Source organism: Macrobrachium nipponense, chromosome 25, assembly GCF_015104395.2.
Source record: "Macrobrachium nipponense isolate FS-2020 chromosome 25, ASM1510439v2, whole genome shotgun sequence".
NCBI lineage: Eukaryota > Metazoa > Arthropoda > Malacostraca > Decapoda > Palaemonidae > Macrobrachium > Macrobrachium nipponense.
In genome coordinates, this window is record NC_087214.1 from 62773712 (window position 1) to 62798300 (window position 24589).

The window sequence follows — 24589 nt, forward strand, 5'->3', positions numbered from 1 at the left end:
GATGAACATCTCAAAAGGAGCATGGGATTCAGATACGATCGACAAGATTTTCATTCAACCAACACTTAAGAAGATTAAAGGAAGATTATCAGCGGGGGTGACCTAAATTGGCTTTCCTGTGGATGGACTTCTTGGTATAGGAACCACCACCTTTTTCTGTAACTTTTTCATTCATTCATACCCGAAGAGGGAGACAGCAGTCTCTGAAATATAGACTTTTCTCTCTATATTTTGGTGGTTTTATGGGCTCCTTTTATTAAATGGAATTCTGTTGTAACAGAACATTTTTACCAGTCATATATATATATATATATATATGTATATATATATATAAATATATATATATATATATAGTATATATATAATATATGCCATATACTACACACACACACACACCACACACATTACCATTTCTAGAAGAGCAAGTGTGAGTTACAACCTCCATTACCGAACTTGTGAAAAGGTCACAAAAATAGTTAGGTGGGAATTTTTTCCTCTCTCTCTCTCTCTCCTTAAATTCTCCTACTTAGGCATCCGACTTTTTTTTTTTTTGTTTTTTTTTTTTTTTTTTTTGTATTGAAACGCACGCGGACGTATGTATATCAGGTATCAATTATGTATATACGTGTGATCACAGTCATTAAAAAGGTGAGTATATATATATTGTGTGTAGTATATATTTTTTTTTTCTAAGGATATAAAGATAAGCTTTCTCCAAGAAATGGTATAATATCAAATATCACCACGTATAATAATAATAATAATAATAATAATAATAATAAATATTTATGCATATCATTGTTGAATATTCTTACAATAAAAATAATATTAATAAGGGTCACTGTAAATGTAGCCTTTATTGTTATTAGTATTATTATTATTATTCATCTTATCATTGTAAAATATTAAAAATGATATGCATTATTATTATTATTATTATTATTATTATTATTATTATTATTATTATTATTATTATTATTCTTGTAAAGAATATTTAAAAATGATATGCATGAATATCTATTATTATTATGATGATGATTATGATTGTGATTATGATTATTATTATTATTACTATTTATAAATAGTAAAGAAAGGTTCAGTAGGGGTCAAACGGTGAATCTCTTTTTTTTTTTTTTATAAAAATATAAAACAAATGAATGAATAAATGCCAATGTATATATATTTCAGTAAGAGTAATTCCCAAAGATTCCCCCTCAAATGCCATTTTTGAAGCTACCGGAACCCAGTGCCAATAAAGATTTTTGAAAAATGGGCCTGTTGTTCTTTGAGTGCGAGATAGAGGAGGAAGTTTATTGAGAGAGAGAGAGAGAGAGAGAGAGAGAGAGAGAGAGAGAGAGAGAGAGAGAGAGAGATTTTATTTCGTATCATTTCAACTTTATCGACGGAGTAATGCAAAGGTGAAATTGATTTATTGGGAGAGTGGCCCTGAACGACATTCACAGAAAACGGAGCTGTGTTTGAAGGCAGACTAGTATAAAAAAAATGTGTTTATTCTTTCGGTGGACGTTTCACTGTAATTTGTTTTCTGTAAGTCTCTCCGTCCACCCATCTACTTTCATCGTTTATAAAGTGGCTTCTGAAAACAATACGAACGATTGTCACTGCCTCATTCATACGTTACACTGTTGAATTGTTGGCGAATCCATCATTTTTAACGTTTCCTTCCCGACTCCAATATACCCTCTCAAAACCCTTTACCAATCCAAACCCCCCCTCCCCTTCTCTCTCTCTCTCTCTCTCTCTCTCTCTCTCTCTCTCTCTCTCTCTCTCTCTCTCTCTCTCTGTATAAATATCAGCTGAATATCACTCCCTCTATATGAAATTTGCTCTGATAACCAGAGGTCAATATTATCATCTAGACCCATCCAAACACGTATATATATTCGTTCTTACGTTAAATAAACACTTACACGTATATTTTCATTGACTGTCGCTAGATAAAGCATACAAGCACCTGGGAAAAACTGACGATAGAATGACCTTTATGAAATAGAGGCACTGTGGAAAGTACAGTAGGCCTATTGTATTTACCAAATGAAACAAAATTTTCATATTACATATTTCAGTAGAGGAAGTCTAAAATCAACCTTATGAAATGGAAGCATTGTGGAAAGTACAGTAGGCCTATGGTATTTACCAAATGAAACAAAATTTTTATATTACATATTTTAGTAGAGGAAGCCTAAAATCAACCTTATGAAATAGAAGCATTGTGGAAAGTACAGTAGGCCTATGGTATTTAACCAATGGAACAAAACACTAGTTTTCTACTATTTCAGTAGACGAAGCCTATTCACATGGACCAAGTACACCTAAAGGGGCCACTGTCGTGAAATTGAAGATTTTGCCACATCTGAGTGGCCATAAACGGCGCTAAACCACTTTTTAGTACCAGCGGAGTTGCTAATGACTTGGAGACACTTGGGGAAACACTTGTGTGCAACGTTCGACTTCCTGCTCAGCATAATAACGCGTGAGCGTGATGAGTGACGTAAGTAAACGCTGTGGAACAGTGTGTGGAACGGCTGTCTGGCTGGCTGGCTAGCTGGCTGCGCGTTTGCACGTGATACTTCAGTACTGAATTTGGGATAGGCCATGAAAAACTGCAGTAGCAAGTGAAAGAGATATATTTGAGCTTCATAAGTTCAGGCGAAAATCCATACTATTCTCCCTTGCATTTTGATACGTTTTTATTTATTTATCTATCTATTATTATTATATTATTATTATTATTATTTTTTGTTTGTCATTAAGTTGGATATCTTCTTTCTGTTTTTCCCTTTGCCTTCTCTTACTTCTTCATGAAGAACACCATAATATTCTTTGGAAGCTTTTTGAATTTAAAGTCAGTGGCCCCTTTGGTGGGCTGAATAATACGTAATTACAATAAGATGACAGAAGGACTGAGTCTAGAGATACATGAAGCAGGATGTGGGTTAAAGGTATAAATGTACTACACAGGGATTACTGAGCCAACTCTCCTCTATGGAAGTGAAGTGTACAAGTTGGATGTAGCTGATCGAACACAGCTTGAAGCTGATAAAACAGCACTGTACTGTGTGTGTGTGTGTGTGTGTGTGTGTGTGTGTGTGTGTGTAGTATTATGACGGTTACACAGAAGGAGCAGGTACGAAGGCCAGCATAAGTGAAAGGATAAATTAGAGTCTATATTGCGATGGTCACGTCACGTACAAAGAATGGGAAATGATAACCCAGTGAAAAAATTACATATAAGCATACTATCCAGGAAGCGTAAAGTCATTCGACGAGCTGCTGGTGAGCCTCCTGTGTAGGCGATGAAATGCCTAATGTTATGGAAGTTATACTGCACAGGGTGGTCATCCACGATTCAACAGTTGATGTATAATGGGAAACTTGAGAGATATATTTACAAAAAAAGGGTAAAACAAGGCGTGATCTGACCTCCAGCTTACTCGGGATGCATGCAAGATTTTCCCTCACGCATACATTCTAAACATTATATTCCTAACTTCTAACGTGAAATAAATTTGCTAAAATCTACAGTCAAATAGAGCCTTGTTTCACTAACGAAGATTAAAATGAATACGCTTATATTTTATTGGAAATAATTGTTCTATGTTATGTACTGTTTAATAGGTGCGTTATATGTTTTTTAGTATTTTTACATTTTCATTCTAATAAATAAATCATGAACATTGTACCCTGAAATTCCTGTATCTTTAATCAACGCGAAACACTTTTTTTTTTCTTTTAGACATTTTTAGGCACCTTTCCTACCACCCCCAACAAAAAGAAGATGAGGAACAAAACCAACAAAGAAGTCTGTAGGCTCACTCCCCGAGTAAGCGATAACACAAAGAAATGATGTGTTGATCACCTCCCTCCCCTATTTTTGCTGAGTAACGCAACGTCAAGGCCTCCCTCCCTCCCCTCCCTCCCTCCCTCCCTCCCTCCATGGGAACGCACGTCTGGCAGCGCAACAAGCGCCGCTGGTTGCAAATAAAAGAATAAAAAAAAGCCAAGCAAAACAAGTGCTCCGTAGTCGTCGTACCTCCCAGGTTCAATGTCGTCGTACCTGGACGACTGTTGTGTTGTGTTGCGGTGTTGTTGTGTTGCTAACCTCTGTAAGGCGACTTAATTCGTTCTCCTCTTTTCCAACCACGTAAGTCATCGATGCTCAGTTATTTCCTTAATAATAATAATAATAATAATAATAATAATAATAATAATAATAATAATAATAATAATAATAAAAACCACTATTATTATTATAGCTCGTCTACGCAATTAAATGCGATTAATAAACGCGTTTTTTTAAAATTCCAATATAATTATTATATAAGTAGACATCTCAGGTAAATGTTTGACGTTGCTGAATCAAAGGATAAGTGCGAATAGTCGCTTCGTAAGTAGAATAAGTAACTTAAAACACGAGAGGCGAAGGAAGAATGTAAGGAACTTATAAGCTCAAAAATACAGTTGGAAATGTGATTAAGATATCACTGAAATTTTAGTTTCTCTCTCTCTCTCTCTCTCTCTCTCTCTCTCTCTCTCTCTCTCTCTCTCTCTCTCTCTCGACAAAATAACACTTTTAACGTAAACTTTTATAAGTGGGCGCGAACTTACGAGTGACTTGGACATTGTATCGTGTACCGTTGTTACGTAACTCGGTCTCAAGTGTCGCTTGTAACTTATGAGATGTGGCGTTATCTATGTTATCTCGGTGTTATGTTATGTTATGTTATGGTCCACTGTCTTAAGTTAATACTGTTGTGGCTTCTTATTTGTTGCAGTAAGACTAATCGTAGCTTGGTGGTAATACTTAAATTATTATTATTATTATTATTATTATTATTATTATTAATTATTATTATTATTATTATTATTATTATTATTATTTGCAGTAAGACTAGTCGTAGCTTGGTGGTAATACTTGAATTATTATTATTATCAATTAGTTGTTACAGTAAGCATAGTGATATTTTCGCGTATGTTTTTCCCTGAATGTATGAAAGATGCAAAAGAAAAAGTTAAACGGTCATTTATTTTCGCGATCTGTAGGAAAAAAAACGTCCTCTGGTCCGGCTAGTTATCATGACCGCTTCGCCAAGAGGTTTTCCGTGAGATAATGTAGATGCATTTTTCCTTTTACCATTTAATCATATAACCGCTTCGATTAAATCTAATCTCAAGACTGACCGTCTCAGATAAGATTATTACACAGTCGAGTGTCGGTTATCGTACTATAATAGTCTCATTCGTAGGAGCTGACCTCCAAACTTTAAATGAAAGGTTCAGGGTTACACCTGTCACCCCTCACCCCCTACCCCCACCCCAAGAACCCCGGTTTTCTAGCAAGACTGAAAGTAGCAATTATGGGCCAGTTTAGCCTACGGGATCCATTCCTTTTTTGACAATACACACCCGGAAGAGAGTTCTAGAAACACCTGAGGCAGGTGGAACACCTGTCCTTTGGTTAAACTCCCGCGAAATAACTGGCTTTATTCCCCGATGGAATTATTAGAGTCAATTACTTACTCACAGATTGTATCCACAACGTTATACCTTTGCTGTTAATACTACTGGAATGGAATATATAAGATTTAGGTCCAGACACTGGGACCTATGAGGTCATTCAAAGGCCCTAGAGGTAGGACGATACAAAGAACCTTTTCAAGTAATGCGAACAGTGCGCCGCGTGAAGCGCATGACCGTGCATTTAGTGAAGCACATTTATGCACAAATGCGTCGTGCTTGTGAATAGGATTTTCTAACTTTATTGCTTGTTGACAGAAATCCCGAAACGTGAGACTATTTAACAATATACTTTTTCTTAACTCGTGTAAAATATATACCAAGGAATTCAGGGGTAGGTTAACCACTACTTGGCCTATTGGGAAAGGGTATAGCAAGCCACGGGTGTTTGCCTAATATTGCCAGAGGAATGCTAAAATAAATACATAAATAAATCTTCAGACCCAGTTCAAAACTGAAACGAACCTTCCTATGGGCCTAGAATTAATTCCTCCATAAGATCTCATTGAAATTCGTCAATAAAATGGTGATGTATCGTTTGGATAAATAAAAAAACGAATAAAGGAACGGGGACAGTGTGAGGAATAAATGCCGAAAAGAAGGATAAAAAGAACGCGAGAATTATATTCAGTATTTCGCAAAAGAGATTTATATCTCTCTGTTGTGTCATCAGTCGACTGTTGCCGCGCTTCTCCGTTGCCAGAAGTACGATAATGCCTCCTATTTTTAAACGCTTCTTTCCTTCGATTTCTTTAATATTCTCTAATATACTATCTCTTTCCTTCTTTTGCTATGATTTAATTGTGAATGAACTGCTTCATCATACAAATTCCACAGCATTAGGTGCTTTATGGGCATAGAATGAAAACTCTCATCAGCTGAGGTTCCAACACCAAAAGCATCGTCAACAACGACCATTTTTTAAATTTCATATTGCAGCCTATTTTCCAAATACCTCTTCTATCCTATTTACCCAACCATTTCTAAATTATCCCCCCACTTTTTTCCAGCTCATCTTGTAAATTATAGAAACTGTTCAACATCCCATTACAGTTTATTTTCTCCATATGACCGCGCCATTTCGAAATACCCTAACTTACGCTTCCTCCTAGAACAATAGTTCTCAAACGAGGGTGGGGGCGGGGTGAGGGGGGCGTCAACAATTTCGTTATATATTCGTTCTTAGCAAAGTGAGGAACTAATATTCAGAAGTCTACGAAAACAATTCAAAAGTGTCGCCTTATAACGGCAGTTTCCTATAGTCTACTATACTCTGGTTAGTCCCGTTGGGCGTATCAAGTTTTGTAATTATTTATCTCCCTCCTTATCCCTCGAAACCGTTTCTCTTTCTCTATTTTTTTTTTTTATATTTTCCTTTAAATTTGTGAGGGAATCTTACGCATAGACGTGGAAGGAAGGACTGTAACTATTAGAGTGGGGCGTGGTATTAAAAAGTTTAAAGAACCAATGTCCTAGACCTATCTCCAAATGTTCCACCCAAGGTAATAGTTTCAAAGTTCTGGCTACTTATTTTTTAATTCCAGTTCCCTAATTTTTACAGAATGGTTTGAAGAAGACGACTCAGAAGATAGCAGAGGTCCTCTCCTACTGAGAAAAACACTCTCTGCCACTCTCTCTCTCTCTCTGCAACTTCTAAACCGCAGGTGTTCAGAGCACACACTTGCAACCATTATGGCGTCAGAGGGTGGAAAGATGCATATCGTATACCAGGTAGGCAAGAAGGAAATCTAATGCATAAATAAGTATGTATATACATACATATATATATATATATATATATATATATATATATATATATATATATATGTGTGTGTGTGTGTGTGTGTGTGTGTGTGTGTGTGTGTGTGTGTGTGTGTGTGTGTTTTAACACTAGCCGCGCTGTCGAAAAATAATGAGTCTAATTTGAAGGCTCAGCTCGATTCGGTTGTTTTTCTTTTTTATTTTTTGCTAAAAACAACCACTTACAAAACACTACTACTTTTTCACCACTTGAATGAAGTAGACTCATCAGCAGCACGTCTATCTATAGTGTTAATGGTGCCTTGTCATAATTCCTGTCTTTTCACACACACTTGTATATAAGAATAATAAGACCTTTTCTCTCTGGAATTTCAACCAGCCATAATTTCAGGTCATACCTCTCTCTTGATTTATACAAACGCATAGATACTGAAACTATACACAAAGACACACATATATACGTATATATATGTGTATGTGTGTAGTTTCAGTATATTTATGTTTATGTACAAGAAATGTGTATAGTATACAGTATATATATACAAGGTGTCCATAAAGTCCCACTACCATTATGAGCAATGAATACTTGTGATGGTACTAAGACTTTATGGACACCCTGTATTATATATGCATATATATATATATATATATATATATATATATTATATATATATATATATATATATATATATATATATATATATAACGTGACGTCACGTAGGACTTGTGATGACACAGCCAGAAGTCCTTCAACAACCTTGGCTCGTAGGATTAAAACTCGTATTGTCACTACTAAGCTGTAAGTCCTTCTAGCTATCAGTAATCGCCATTGTTGACCTGGCTCGTTTTTTTATATTTATTTTGAAGGCTCCAGGCCATATTGTGACTCGTGACCACTCAACGCTCCTCTTTCACTTTGGATGGGTCTATAGTTCTCTCTCTCTCTCTCTCTCTCTCTCTCTCTCTCTCTCTCTCTCTCTCTCTTGAACTCCAACCTCCTATGCTCTTTCATTTTGGATCTCTCTCTCTCTCTCTCTCTCTCTCTCTCTCTCTCCAGCCTTCTTGTCACGGAGGCGATCATCATCATCATCATCACTCTCTCTCTCTCTCTCTCTCTCTCTCCAGCCTTCTTGTCACAGAGGCGTTCATCATCATCATCGTCATCTCTCTCTCTCTCTCTCTCTCTCTCTCTCTCTCTCTCTCTCTCTCTCCAACCTCCTTGCCATGGAGGCGTTCATCTATACACATTTAACTCATTAATGAAATGCAGACGAACTATTCCATAATGAGAGAGATCCATTCCCCTGCACATTCCTTATTCTTTATCATTTTCAGGCCTTGGGCTCCATCGCCGTGGGCATGAGCGCCCTGGTGGCATCCCTGACCATGGGGTACACGTCCCCGGCCCTTCCTTCCATGCAGAAGGACCCGGACTTCACCCTGACGGAGGAGGACGTGAGTAAGAGGCGATAGATTGTTTGTTTGTTTGTATGGTGCTTTTACGTTGCATGGAACCAGTGGCTTTACGTGACTTCCGAACCACGTCGAGAGTGAACTTCTATCACCAGAAATACACATCTCTCACTCCTCAATGGAATGGCCGAGAATCAAACCCGCGACCACCGAGGTGGGACGCTGATACCATACCAACCACGCCGCTGAGGCGCTCAAAAGAGGCGATAGAGACGACTATAGAAGAAGTCACTAATAAACTGATAATAATGTGAAGGATACAGTTATGTTAAGAGGTTTGAAATTGAAGTTTATAGGCCGATTAAAGCTCTCATTGCTGATAGATAACCATTGCTTGTATAAGAGATTATATACGAAATATCCGAGTTTCCACAGTAGATGATTGATTGTGAGTAACTTTACCCACAGCTGACTATTTCTTTTTTATGATTAACGTTCTTCAACTTTTTTTTTATCGCAAACAAACTTGACTCAGGAATAAATTCCCATTAACTATACATAATTCCCAATGCCCAGAGTCAACAATATGCCCACATTTAATATTTCATAAAAATATATAACATAATAAAAGATTCTTTCTGTTGGATTTTCATTCCCACAGTTTTTGTGTCCTCCCCACATCTCATATATTTTCATTCCCACAGTTTTTGTCTCATTCCCACATCTCACATATTTTCATTCCCACAGTTTTTGTGTCATTCCCACATCTCACATATTTCATTCCCACAGTTTTTGTGTCATTCCCAGTTTTTGTGTCATTCCCAGTTTTTGTGTCATTCCCACATCTCACATATTTTCATTCCCACAGTTTTTGTCTCATTCCCAGTTTTTGTGTCATTCCCACATCTCACATATTTCCCATTCAGTTTTTTGTGTTTTCTTTTGTCCCACAGTCTCACATTATTTCCTTTCCCACGTTTTTGTGTCATTCCCACATCTCACATATTTCCATTCCCACAAGTTTTTTGTGTGCATTCCCCACATCTTCACATACATTTCCATCCTACCAGTTTTTGTGTCGATTCCCCACATTCTCACATTATTTCCATTCCCCACAGTTTTGTGTCATTCCCTCATCCTCACTATATTCCATTCCCAACAGTCAGTGTCATTCCCACTCTCACATATTTCCCTGTCCCCACAGTTTTTGTGTCATTCCCACATCTCACATATTTCCCTTTCCCACAGTTTTTGTTGGTCATTCCCTTCATTTTTCACATATCTTCATTCCCACAGTTTTTGTGTCATTCCCTCATCTCACATATTCCCTTCACACACAGTTTTTAACTGTTTGTCATTCCCTTCTCTCACATATCTTCATTCCCACAGTTTTTGTCTGTCATTCCCCTCATCTCACATATTCCCTTCCCACAAGTTTTGTGTGTCATTGCCACATCTCACGATATTTCCATTCCAACAGTTTTTGTGTCTTCCACTCATCTCACATCATTTCCATCCCACAGTTTTTGATGTCTTCCCACATCTCACAATAATTTTCCCTTCCCACAGTTTTTGTAGTCTAATACCCACATCTCACATATTTCCTTACACCACAGTTTTGTGTACATTCCACATCAACTACACATAATATTCCCATTAATCCCCAGTATTTTGATGTCATTCCCACATCATCCATTTCCCATATCCCGCAGTTTTTTGTGTTCATTCCCACATCTCACATATCCCTTCCCACCAGTTTTTTGTCATTCCCTTCATTCTACATTTTCCCTTCCCACAGTTTTTGTGTCATTCCCACATCTCACATATTTCCCTTCCCACAGTTTTTGTGTCATTCCCACATCTCACATATTTCCCTTCCCACAGTTTTTGTGTCATTCCCTCATCTCACATATTTCCCTTCCCACAGTTTTTGTGTCATTCCCACATCTCACATATTTCCATTCCCACAGTCAGTGTCATTCCCTCATCTCACATATTTCCCTTCCCACAGTTTTTGTGTCATTCCCACATCTCACATATTTCCCTTCCCACAGTTTTTGTGTCATTCCCACATCTCACATATTTCCCTTCCCACAGTTTTTGTGTCATTCCCCATCATCTCACATATTTCCATCCCCACAGTTTTTGTGTCATTCCCTCATCTCACATATTTCCTTCCCACAGTTTTTTGTCCATATCCCTGCATCTCAACATATTTCCTTCCCACAGCTTTTGTTGTCATTCCCAACATCTCACATAATTTCCCTTCCCCACAGTTTTGTGTCATTCCCTCATCTCACATATTCTTCATTCCCACAGTTTTTGTGTCATTCCCACATCTCACATATCTCCATTCCCACAGTTTTTGGTTCATTCCCTCATCTCACATATTTCCATTCCCACATTTAGTGTCATTCCCACATCTCACATATTTCCATTCCCACAGTCAGTGTCATTCCCACATCTCACATATTTCCATTCCCACAGTTTTTGTGTCATTCCCACATCTCACATATTTCCATTCCCACAGTTTTTGTGTCATTCCCACATCTCACATATTTCCATTCCCACAGTTTTTGTGTCATTCCCTCATCTCACATATTTTCATTCCCACAGTCAGTGTCATTCCCACATCTCACATATTTCCATTCCCACAGTCAGTGTCATTCCCACATCTCACATATTTTCCATTCCCACAGTCAGTGTCATTCCCACATCTCACATATTTCCCTTCCCACAGTTTTTGTGTCATTCCCACATCTCACATATTTCCCTTCCCACAGTTTTTGTGTCATTCCCTCATCTCACATATCTTCATTCCCACAGTTTTTGTGTCATTCCCTCATCTCACATATTTCCCTTCCCACAGTTTTTGTGTCATTCCCTCATCTCACATATTTCCATTCCCACAGTTTTTGTGTCATTCCCACATCTCACATATTTCCATTCCCACAGTTTTTGTGTCATTCCCACATCTCACATATTTCCCTTCCCACAGTTTTTGTGTCATTCCCTCATCTCACATATTTCCATTCCCACAGTCAGTGTCATTCCCACATCTCACATATTTCCATTCCCACAGTCTGTGTCATTCCCACATCTCACATATTTCCATTCCCACAGTCAGTGTCATTCCCACATCTCACATATTTCCATTCCCACAGTCTGTGTCATTCCCACATCTCACATATTTCCATTCCCACAGTCAGTTTTCCAATTCCCCACATTCTCACATTATTTCCATTCCCACAGTCTGTGTCATTCCCACATTCTCAAATATTTCCCTTCCCACCCAGTTTTGTGTCATTCCCTCATTTTCCACATATCTTTCCTTTTCCCACAGTTTTTGTGTCATTCCCACATCTCACATATTCCCCTTTCCCACAGTTTTTGTGTCATTCCCACATCTCACATATTTCATTCCCACAGTTTTTGTGTCATTCCCACATCTCACATATTTCCTTTCCCACAGTTTTTGTGTCATTCCCACATCTCACATATTTCCTTTCCACAGTTTTTGTGTCATTCCCACATCTCACATATTTCCATTCCCACAGTCAGTGTCATTCCCACATCTCACATATTTCCCTTCCCACAGTTTTTGTGTCATTCCCACATCTCACATATTTCCATTCCCACAGTTTTTGTGTCATTCCCACATCTCACATATTTCCATTCCCACAGTTTTTGTGTCATTCCCACATCTCACATATTTCCATTCCCACAGTTTTTGTGTCATTCGCCATCTCCACATATTTCCAATTCCACAGTTTTTTGTGTCATTCCACATCTTCAATATTTCCATTCCCACAGTTTTTTTGTCATTCCACATCTCACTATTCCTTTCCCACAGTTTTTGTGTCATTCCCACATCTCACATATTTCCATTCCCACAGTCAGTGTCATTCCCACATCTCACATATTTCCATTCCCACAGTTTTTGTGTCATTCCCACATCTCACATATTTCCAGGTTCCACAGTTTTGTGTCATTCCACATCTCACATATTTCCATTCCCACAGTTTTTGTGTCATTCCCACATCTCACATATTTCCATTCCCACAGTTTTTGTGTCATTCCCACATCTCACATATTTCCATTCCCACAGTTTTTGTGTCATTCCCACATCTCACATATTTCCTCCACAAGTCAGTGTCTTCCACATCTCACATATTTTCATTCCCACAGTTTTTGTGTCATTCCCACATCTCACATATTTCCTTTCCCACAGTTTTTGTGTCATTCCCACATCTCACATATTTCCTTTCCCACAGTTTTTGTGTCATTCCCACATCTCACATATTTCCTTTCCCACAGTTTTTGTGTCATTCCCACATCTCACATTATGTCCTTTCCAAAGTTTTTGTGTCATTCCCAATCTCACCATATTTCCTTTCCCACAGTTTTGTGTCATTTCCCACATACCTCACATATTTTCATTTCCCACAGTTTTGTCTCATTACCACAGCTCCACATATTTTTCATGCCCAAAATTTTTGTCTCAGCCCACAATCCACATATTTCATTCCAACCGTTTTTGTGTCATTTCCAACATCTATATTATTCATTCCACAGTTTTTTTGTGTCATTCCCACATCTCACATATTTTCATTCCCACAGTTTTTGTGTCATTCCCACATCTCACATATTTTCATTCCCACAGTTTTTGTGTCATTCCCACATCTCACATATTTCCTTTCCCACAGTTTTTGTGTCATTCCCACATCTCACATATTTTCATTCCCACAGTTTTTGTGTCATTTCCAACATCTCACATATTTCATTTCCACAGTTTTGGGTCATTCCAACATCTCCATATTCCTTTTCCCACAGTTTTGTGTCATTCCCACGTATCACCATATTTTCATTCCCACAGTTTTGTGTCATTTCCCAATCTCACATATTTCATTCACAGTTTTTGCTCATCCCACATCTCACATATTTCATTCCCACGTTTTGTGTATCCCACATCTCTACTATTCCTTTCCACAGTTTTTGTGTCATTCCCACATCTCACATATTTCCTTTCCCACAGTTTTTGTGTCATTCCCACATCTCACATATTTCCTTTCCCACAGTTTTTGTGTCATTCCCACATCTCACATATTTCCTTTCCCACAGTTTTTGTGTCATTCCCACGGTCTCCCAAATAATTTCATTCCCACAGTTTTTGTTGTCATTCCACATCTCACATATTTCTTTCCCACAGTTTTTGTTGTCCATTCACACACCTTTTCACATACTCCTTTCCCACAGTTTTTTTGTGTCATTCCCACATCATCCACATAATTTCCTTTCCACCCAGTTTTTGTGTCATTCCCACATCTCACATATTTTCATTCCCACAGTTTGTGTCATTCCCACATCTCACATATTTTCATTCCCACAGTTTTTGTGTCATTCCCACATCTCACATATTTCATTCCCACAGTTTTGGTGTTCCCATTCCCAATACTCAACATATTTGTCATTCCCACACGTTGTGTGTCTTTTCCCAACATCTTCACCCATATTCCTTTCCCAAGTTTTTATTTTTTGCATTCCCACGTCTTCCCACAATTTCATTCCCACAGTTTTTTGGGGTCTCCATTCCCACATTTCCCACCATATTTCCCATTCCACAGTTTTTATTTTGTGCATCCCACATCTCACACATTTCCTTCCCACCCAGTTTTTGTGTCATTCCCCAGTCTGACATTATTTTTCCATTTCCCACAGTTTTTGTTGTCATTCCCACATCTCAACTATATTTTTCATTCCCACAGTTTTTATCTTCCATTCAACATCTCACCATATTTCCTATTCCCACAGTTTTTGTGTATTCCCACATCTCAATATTTCCTTTTCCCACAGTTTTTGGTCAATTCACATCTCAACATATTTTCCTTCCCCACAGTTTTTTGTTGTCTTTCAAATCTCACATTTTTCATTCCCACAGTTTTTTGTGGTCATTACCATTCTACATTTTCCAATTTTCACCATTTTTTGTGTCATTCCCACACGCACATATTTTCCTTTCCCACAGTTTCTTATTTCCATTCATTCCTACATCTCCACATATTTTCTTCCACAGTTTTTGTGGTCATTCCCACATCTCACATATTTCTTTCCCACAGTTTTTTTGTTCATCACCCACATCTTCATTTTCCTTTTTCCCACCCACAGTTTTTGTGTCATTCCCACACTTCACATATTTTCTTTTCCCACAGTTTTTGTCTCTTTTCATTCCCACATCTCAATTATCATTTTCCCCACAGTTTTTGTGTCATCCCACATCTTTCACATATTTTTCATTCCCACCGTTTTTGTCTCATCCCCACATCCACAATTTCTTTTCCCACAGTTTTTGTGTCCCACACTCACATATTTCTTTCCCACAGTTTTTGTGCCCATTCATCTCAATATTTTCGTCCCACAGTTTTTGTCTCATTCCCACCCATTCTAAACATACTTTCCACAGGTTTTTGTCTCATTCCCACATCTCACATATTTCCTTTCCCACAGTTTTTGTGTCATTCCCACATCTCACATATTTTCATTCCCACAGTTTTTGTGTCATTCCCACATCTCACATATTTTCTTTCCCACAGTTTTTGTGTCATTCCCACATCTCACATATTTCCTTTCCCACAGTTTTTGTGTCATTCCCACATCTCACATATTTCCTTTCCCACAGTTTTTGTGTCATTCCCACATCTCACATATTTTCATTCCCACAGTTTTTGTCTCATTCCCACATCTCACATATTTTTATTCCCACAGTTTTTGTGTCATTCCCACATCTCACATATTTCCTTTCCCACAGTTTTTGTGTCATTCCCACATCTCACATATTTCCTTTCCCACAGTTTTTGTGTCATTCCCACATCTCACATATTTCCTTTCCCACAGTTTTTGTGTCATTCCCACATCTCACATATTTTCATTCCCACAGTTTTTGTGTCATTCCCACATCTCACATATTCTTTCCCACAGTTTTTGTCTCATTCCCACATCTCACATATTTTCATTCCCACAGTTTTTGTCTCATTCCCACATCTCACATATTTTCATTCCCACAGTTTTTGTGTCATTCCCACATCAACAATTATTTTCTTTCCCCACGTTTTTGTGTATTTTTTCCAACATATTCAACATATTTCCATTCCCACAGTTTTTTTGTCATTCCCACATCGCACATATTTCATTCCCACAGTTTTTTTGTGTTCTCCCACATCCTCACATTATTCTTTCCCACAGTTTTTGTGTCATTCCCACATCTCACATATTTTCATTCCCACAGTTTTTGTGTCATTCCCACATCTCACATATTTCCTTTCCCACACCTTTTCTTTTTGTGTCATTCCACATCTCACATATTTCATTCCCACAGTTTTGTATCATTCCCACTTCACATATTTTTCTCCCCACAGTTTTTGTTGTCATTCCCACATCTTCAATATTTTCCTTTCCCACAGTTTTTGTCTCATTCCCACATCTCACATTATTTTTCCTTCCCACAGGTTTTTTGTGTAATGCCCACATTTCTTTTCCCCACATTATTTTCATTCCCACAGTTTTTGTGTCATTCCCACATCTCACATATTTCCATTCCCACAGTTTTTGTGTCATTCCCACGTCTCACATATTTTCATTCCCACAGTTTTTTTGTGTCATTCCCACTCTCTCACATTTTCCTTTTCCCACAGTTTTTTTTGTCAATTCCCCACATTCCCCCCCCTTCACTAGTTCCCTTTCCCCCACAGTTTTTTGTGTCCATTCGCAACATCTCACATTATTTCCTTTCCCCACGTTTTTGTGTCATTCCCACATCTCACATATTTTCATTCTCACAGTTTTTGTGTCATTCCCACATCTCACATATTTTCATTCCCACAGTTTTTGTGTCATTCCCACATCTCACATATTTTCATTCCCACAGTTTTTGTGTCATTCCCACATCTCACATATTTTCATTCCCACAGTTTTTGTGTCATTCCCACATCTCACATATTTCCTTTCCCACAGTTTTTGTGTCATTCCCACATCTCACATATTTTCATTCCCACAGTTTTTGTCTCATTCCCACATCTCACATATTTCATTCCCACAGTGTTTTTATGGTCATTCCCCATCTCACACTTTCCTTCCTTTCCCACAGTTTTTGTGTCATTCCCACGTCTGACATATTTTCATTCCCACAGTTTTTGTGTCATTCCCACATCTCACATATTTTCATTCCCACAGTTTTTATCTCATTCCCACATCTCACATATTTTTCATTCCACAGTTTTTGTGTCCATTCCACCTCCTCACATATTTTCATTCCCAAGAGTTTTTTGTTGTCCTTCCCCAACATCTCACATATTTTCATTCCCACAGTTTTTGTGTCATTCCCACATCTCACATATTTTCATTCCCACAGTTTTTGTCTCATTCCCACACTCACAATTTTCTCTTTCCCACAGTTTTTTGTATCAGTCTCACATAGTTTAATTCCCCAGTTTTTGTGTCATGCCCTCATCTCACATATTTCATTCCCACAGTTCGTGTCATTCCAACATCGCAACTATTGCCTTTCCACAGTTTTGGTGTCACTCCCACATCTCACATATTTCATCCCAAAGTTTTGTTCATTCCAACATCTCACATATTTCATTCCACAGTTTTTGTCTCATTCCCACATCTCACATATCGCATTTCCCACAAAGTTTTTGTCGTCATTGTCCAAACGTCTCACTATTTCATTCCCACAGTTTTTGTCTCATTCCCACATCTCACATATTTCCTTTCCCACAGTTTTTGTGTCATTCCCACATCTCACATATTTCCTTTCCCACAGTTTTTGTGTCATTCCCACATCTCACATATTTTCATTCCCACAGTTTTTGTGTCATTCCCACATCTCACATATTTTCATTCCCACAGTTTTTGTGTCATTCCCACATCTCACATATTTTCATTCCCACAGTTTTTGTGTCATTCCCACATCTCACATATTTTCATTCCCACAGTTTTTGTGTCATTCCCACATCTCACATATTTCCTTTCCCACAGTTTTTGTGTCATTCCCACATCTCACATATTTCCTTTCCCACAGTTTTTGTGTCATTCCCACGTCTCACATATTTTCATTCCCACAGTTTTTGTGTCATTCCCACATCTCACATATTTCCATTCCCACAGTTTTTGTCTCATTCCCACATCTCACATATTTTCATTCCCACAGTTTTTGTGTCATTCCCACATCTCACATATTTTCATTCCCACAGTTTTTGTCTCATTCCCACATCTCACATATTTTCTTTCCCACAGTTTTTGTGTCATTCCCACATCTCACATATTTCCTTTCCCACAGTTTTTGTCTCATTCCCACATACACATATTTCCTTTCCCCCAGTTTTTTTGGTGTTCATTCCCAAAACATCCTCACTATTTTTCTTTTTCCCCAACAGTTTTTTTTTGTCCTCATTCCACACATCCTCACATATTTTCGTTCCCACAGTTTTTTTGTTCTCATTCCCACATCTCACATATTTTTTTCCATTTTCCCACACCATTTTTTTTGTGTCCCCAATTCCCACATCGCAAGAAAACATCTCACATATTTTTTTCCCTTTTTTCCCCACAGTTTTTTTTTTTGTGTCATTTCCCAACATCTCACTAACCATTTTTCTTTCCCCCTTCCCCCAGACAAGTTTTTTTTTGTGTCCCCCCCCCACCCCCCCCCCCCCCATATCCCACAATACCTTCCCAAAACATATTTTTTTGCCCTTTTTCCCAACAGTTTTTTTTTTTTGTGGTCATTTATTTTTTTTCCCCCCCACAATTTTTCACCAATATTTCAATATTTTCCCCACAGTTTTTTTTGTGTCCAATTTCCCCCCACATCCTCACATGTTGTTTTTTTCAATTCCCACTTCATTCCACAGTTTTTTTTTGTGTCATTCCCACATCGTCATTATATTTCCATTCCCCGACAGTTATTTTTTTTTGTTTTTGTCAGTCCCAAACATACTCACAATATTTTTTTTTTTCCCAAATTGGAACCCACAGTTTTTTTTTTTTTTCCCCATTCCCACCATCCTTCTCATAGTTTTTTTCCCTTTTCCCCAGTTTTTTGTTTGTTCATTTCCCACATCTCAACAAACATATTTTCCAATTCTCACAGTTTTTTTTGTGTCTTTCAAGAAAAAGGAAAAAAAAAAAAAAACCCAACACTCCACCCATACTTTCATTCTCCCCCGTTTTGTTTTTTGTAGTCATTCCCCCCACCCACATCCCTCCAAAACAAATAATTTTTTTTTTTTTTTTTCCCATTTTCCACCACAGTTTTTTGTTCCTTCCCTTCCCCCAACCAAAAAAATCCTCACATATTTTTCCCTTTTCCCACAGTTTTTTTTTTTGAAAAGGTTTTTGGTCCCCCATTTTTCCCCCCGGGTCATTTTCCTCCCTCACATCTCACATTATTTCCTTTTTCCCACCAGTTTTTTTTTTTTTTGTGTGTGTCGTTCCCACATCTCACATATTTCCTTTTCCCGATTCCCCCAGTTTTTGTGTAATTCCCACATCTCAACATATTTTTCATTCCCACAGTTTTTGTCTCATTCCCACATCTCACTTAGGTTTCATTCCCACAGTTTTTTGTCTCATTCCCACATCTCACATATTTCCTTTCTCACAGTTTTTGTGTCATTCCCACATCTCACATATTTTCATTCCCACAGTTTTTGTCTCATTCCGACATCTCACATATTTTCTTTCCCACAGTTTTTGTGTCATTCCCACATCTCACATATTTCCTTTCCCACAGTTTTTGTCTTATTCCCACATCTCACATATTTTCATTCCCACAGTTTTTGTGTCATTCCCCGCACATCTCAATATTTTTCATTCCACATTGTTTGTCTCATTCCACACATCTCACAAATATTTTCATTCCCCCAGTTTTTGTTTCATTCCACATATCCATATTTCCATTCCCACAGTTTTGTGTCATTCCCACACATACTTTTCATTCTTCTCAAAGTTTTTTTGTCCTCATTACCACATCTCACATATTCCTTTCCCACATTTTTGTCTCATTCCCACATCTCAATATTTTTCATTCCCACAGTTTTTTGTGTCTTCCCACATCACACATATTTTCATTCCCAAAGTTTTTGTCTCATTCCCCCACATCTCCATATTTCTTTTCCCAACAGTTCTTGTGTCATTCCCTCATCTCACATATTTTCATTCCCACAGTTTCTGTGTCATTCCCACATCTCACATATTTCCTTTCCCACAGTTTTTGTGTCATTCCCACATCTCACATATTTTCATTCCCACAGTTTTTGTGTCATTCCCACATCTCACATATTTCCATTCCCACAGTTTTTTGGTGTCATTTCCCGTCTCTTTTTCAATATTTTCCCATGCCACAGTTTTTGTGTCATTATCCCCCTTATCTTACATATTTCCCTTTCCCACAGGTTTTTTTGTGTTCATTCCCACATTTCTTTCACATTATTCCATTTCCCACTAGTTATTTGTTCTTTTCATTCCCACATCTTCCCACATAATTTTCAATTCCCACAGTTTTCTTTTGTTGTTCATTTCACCAAATATTCTTCACCATATTTTCCATTCCGCCCACAAGTTTTTGTTCATTTCCCACATCTTCACATATTTTCATTCCCACAGTTTTTGTGTTCCATTCCCACATTTCCAACATATTTCCTTATTCCCACAGTTTCTTGTCTCATTCCCCCCTTTTCTGTATTTCCCCTCACCAACATCTCACAGATATTTTTCATTCACACAGTTTTTTGTCATCATCAGTCATTCCATTTCCCTCCCACAAATCTCCTTCATATTTCCTTTTTCCCACAGTTTTTAGTGTCATCTATGTTTATTCCCACATCTCAGAACATCTCCCCCACATTTATAATTAACTCCCAGTGTCAAAGACTTCTTCCCACACTGCTTAATTTTTAAACAGGTCATCATAACAAACTCTTTATAAAGTGTTTAAGAAAATCATCAAAATATTGTCCTGCATTTCAGGTCTAACTGGAAAAGGTAGGTCAGTTGATTCTTAAGACGTTTCTTCGTTAACAGTTAAATTAAGGTGGGTCAAGGTCAAAGAAACGAGGTGAATATAGTAGGTCAAGATCAACGTAAAGGTCAATTTAACCAGACAGTTTTTGGTAAATAGATAAACTCAAGTCAAAGGTTTATCAATGTATACAGTTGACTATATAAAGAGCAACTGGCTTTTTTCTATCCCGTTGCACGCTTGAGTGAGCCACGTAGCTTAGTGACCCCATGACATTTGGGGAACCAGGAGATGTGTAGCATGAGAGTCAACCAAGTCAAGTAGATAGTCATGATTTGATTTACCTACATTTACCAGGGCTCCTGGATAGCTGCAGTGTTGCCAGCCAGTGCCCTTGTGGGCAGCCTAGCAGCTGGCCCCATGCTGGACCAGATTGGGAGGAAGAGATCCCTTATGTTGACAACGCTGCCTTTCTTGTTATGTGAGTAAGATTGCCTGTTATTAACTCTATACTGTACAAACAATTGCTTCATTTCTTTTAACACTTTTTAGTTTTCTGTAAAAGAAAACTATAGTACCGGCTTTATCTGTCCAACTGCCCTGTGGCTAGAGGGCTGCAAATTGGTATGTTGATCATTCACCCTCCAATCATCAAACGTTCCAAATTACAACCCTCTAGCCTTAGTAGTTTTAACTTTACTCAAGGTTTAAGTTAGCAACAATCGTGCTTCTGGCAGCTATATACGATAGGCCACCACCAGGCCGGAGTTAAAGTTTCATACTGCATTACACCAACACCACCGAAAGGTAGATCTATCTTCGATGGCCTTGATTATAAACTGTAGCAGCAGCTGTACAGATAATTCGATTTCTTTGGCGCGTTTTTTGCTTGTTAAAACTGATTCTATCTATTTCCAGCGTGGGCAATGATAGCAACTTCAAACTCCGTCTGGGGAGTCATCTTCGGGCGAATGATAGGAGGGGCATGTGTGGGCGCCCAGGCAGTGGCCGGCTCAGTGTTCACGCCTGAGATCGTTCAGTTAAATCTGAGGAATCAGATGATGTTCTTCCCGTCGGTTCTGGGAACTCTGGGTGAGTCTGCCTGTGTGACTGTTCTCAGGAACTCTGGGTGAGTCTGCCTGTGTGGCTGTTCTTAGAAACTCTGGGTGAGCCTGCCTGTGTGACTGTTCTCAGGAACTCTGGGTGAGTCTGCCTGTGTGGCTGTTCTCAGGAACTCTGGGTGAGTCTGCCTGTGTGGCTGTTCTCAGACCGTATAGACATCACTTGATGATTCTTAATGAACATAATCTATTCGTTCGTTCCCAGAATCTCTTCCATTTTTAGTAAACTCAACTCTTCTACAGGGATTCTGGTGAGCTACGCAGTCGGGCAGCATCTGTCCTGGAGGGAACTGGCATGGCTTGGGTGCATTTCTTGCATACCTCAGCTGATTTGTCTGTGGCCGCTGCCCGAAACACCTTACTTTCTGACGCGCACAGGTTTTTTTCAGATATTTTAGTTCTGAATCATATTTTCTATTCAAGTTAATATTTAATCTTCTAAATTGATTTGTGTATTGATTATAATTTCACTCTCCTAACCGAGCTCCATCTTAAATGGTCCATTGTTTCACTGCTTTTCAGGTAAAAAGGAATCGTCACTGCAGGCCTTGAGGAAGCTTCGAGAAACTTCACAAGAAGTCGAGAAGGAACAGCAGGAACTCGACAAGAGCTGCGCAGACAGTCAGAGAGGATCTTCCACAAGTTTAGCGGATCTGTTGCAACCTCCCAACTTGTGGCCCGTTGCGATAGGCTCAGCCCTTATGCTCGCGCAACAAACCACAGGCATCAATGCTGTCATATTCTACTCCTCCACTATTTTCGAAGCTGGTGGGGATGGCCTGGACCCAAACACAGCCTCCACACTGCTAGGCATAGTCAACTTCTTAGGCGTATTTGTGAGCATGTACTTCTGTGCCACGTGCAAGAGGAGATATATCCTTGCGCTGTCCACGTATGCCCTCCTCATCTCCTTGTCCGTCATATCAGCCTTCTTCTGGATGCACGAATCAGCCCCAGCCTTTAGCAAGAGCTTGTCTTTCGTACCAGTCGTGGCACTGTTGGCCTACATTTTTGGGTTTTCCATCGGGTGGGGCCCTGTACCCTGGATATTCCTAGGTGAAGGAATACCAAGCAGAGTCCGGGGTGTGGCTGTAGCAGTCATCATAGCAATCAACTGGGGATCAGCTTTTGTTGTGACCAAAACATTCCAGTGGAGTATATCTCTCTTGGGTATTCACTACACATTCTTCACTTACGCCTTAATTACGGGCGTTGCCGGTGCTTTCATCCACCGGTCGATGCCGGAGACCTTTGGGAAATCAGTTGCCGAAATGGACAGCTTCTACCTCCAACCATCAAAATCCAAAGATGAATAAGGAGCTCGGGTTCTGCTTGATCAGTTTCTATTACAGTTTAGGAGAAAGAAGTACAGTACTGCTCAATCCTACTACATGAAATTGCAGTGTGACCAAATCCATCTACAAGAAACTGCAGCATAGCTTAATCCACCTACAAAAAACTGAACTGTTAAAGTCTTCTGGAATAAAGTAGTATTGTTCTAAGACTTCTAAATGAACACACAGTTTCATTCAAACCTTGTACAAATATTCCAGAAGTCTTTACATAATTACTATCAGTGTGTCTACTCTAATAAACTCCCCTCCTGAAGTTCAAGCAAAACACTGAAAGAATTTTTATGCAATCGGATGGATATCACCAAAGTTGCTCGGAGCAGGCTAGTCTTAGTCTCCTTCCTTAAAAGACTGAAGTTGTGGAGCAGCAGTGAGTAAGGTTTCTAGACTGACAAATTAGCCAACGGATACAGACTGATGTTGACGATTATAGCAGACCACAAAGAGAATCGTGCTGATCCCAATTAGATAGGTTTTATGAAAACTGATCAGGTTAGGTCAGGCCAGTAGTGATAAGGAGGCTTTTTTCTTGTCTGAGCCTTCTGATAGAAACTGACGAGCTCTGAGCAACATCGTAGCCTTTTGGAGGATAAGGCAGTTCAGTACAGTATTCTGGAATATAGAACAGCGAAATGCCCTAACCTTCAGGAATACAGAACAGTACAATAATCTAGCCTTCAAGAAGTTAGAACTTTGCAGCGTTCTAGTCCTTTAAGACTAAAGAGTATAGTATTCTAGCCTTCTGGAAGAAACTGAAGAGTTCCTAGAAGCCTCTTAGAACACAGTAAAATATTCCAGAATTCTAGAATGCAGCATGCTATTCTATTCTTCTGGAAAAAGTACATATTGTTATAGAATTCTAAAAAAAATGCCGTTTCATGTTAACTAAGTGTCTTTACCTTTATACGGTGATACGAGTGTTAAGTTTGTCAGAAATGTTTTACAATAATTTAATACTAATTTGAAAAGACCCTAGTGTTTTACTTCCCTTTTAATGAATATATAAGTTCTATAGTAGATTCACATCAACCGTGCATCTGATGTCTTGGCCCGTCCCTTACGACGCTCCTAATCGGCTGTCAATAAGCCAATCACAGGGCTGGAAATGCTCAGTCTCTCTCGAGAGAGTTCACATATGCAGGATGTAGTATGTTCCACTTCTCCTGAGGGATACTTTTGAAAGATAAATGAAGTTCAACAAACGTATAGGTCTGGCTGGTCTTTGGACAGGTGAACAATACAAAAATTGCTACTCTACCGTAGCCAGATCTACCACAGTCTACCTGTTACCAGGTACATCATTCACAGCTCTGTCAACAAAGGCTCATCAGATTTTTCACGATGACCTTCCCGTTACCCCTTCTCCCTTTGGGATCGAACTCTGG

General features: G+C 38.6%; 1 protein-coding gene across 1 annotated transcript; it reads left to right on the forward strand.

Annotated features, from left to right (window-relative positions):
* Window positions 1–4007: 4007 nt before the first annotated feature.
* Window positions 4008–24174, forward strand: LOC135199446 (facilitated trehalose transporter Tret1-like). The gene is made up of 7 exons (XM_064227498.1): window positions 4008–4165; window positions 7100–7269; window positions 8635–8754; window positions 21089–21212; window positions 21650–21823; window positions 22096–22230; window positions 22375–24174. The coding sequence occupies exons 2-7, from the start codon at window positions 7231–7233 to the stop codon at window positions 23166–23168; spliced, it is 1386 nt and encodes a 461-aa protein (XP_064083568.1). The 5' UTR covers window positions 4008–4165; window positions 7100–7230; the 3' UTR covers window positions 23169–24174.
* Window positions 24175–24589: the final 415 nt, after the last annotated feature.

What these genes read in the sequence shown, in the direction of transcription:
- LOC135199446 (XM_064227498.1), top strand. Translation starts at nt 7,231, where the DNA reads ATGGCGTCAGAGGGTGGAAAGATGCATATCGTATACCAG. An exon ending in GTCGGTTCTGGGAACTCTGG is followed by an intron (nt 21,824 to 22,095) that starts GTGAGTCTGCCT and finishes ACTCTTCTACAG; the next exon opens with GGATTCTGGTGAGCTACGCA. An exon ending in TTACTTTCTGACGCGCACAG is followed by an intron (nt 22,231 to 22,374) that starts GTTTTTTTCAGA and finishes ACTGCTTTTCAG; the next exon opens with GTAAAAAGGAATCGTCACTG.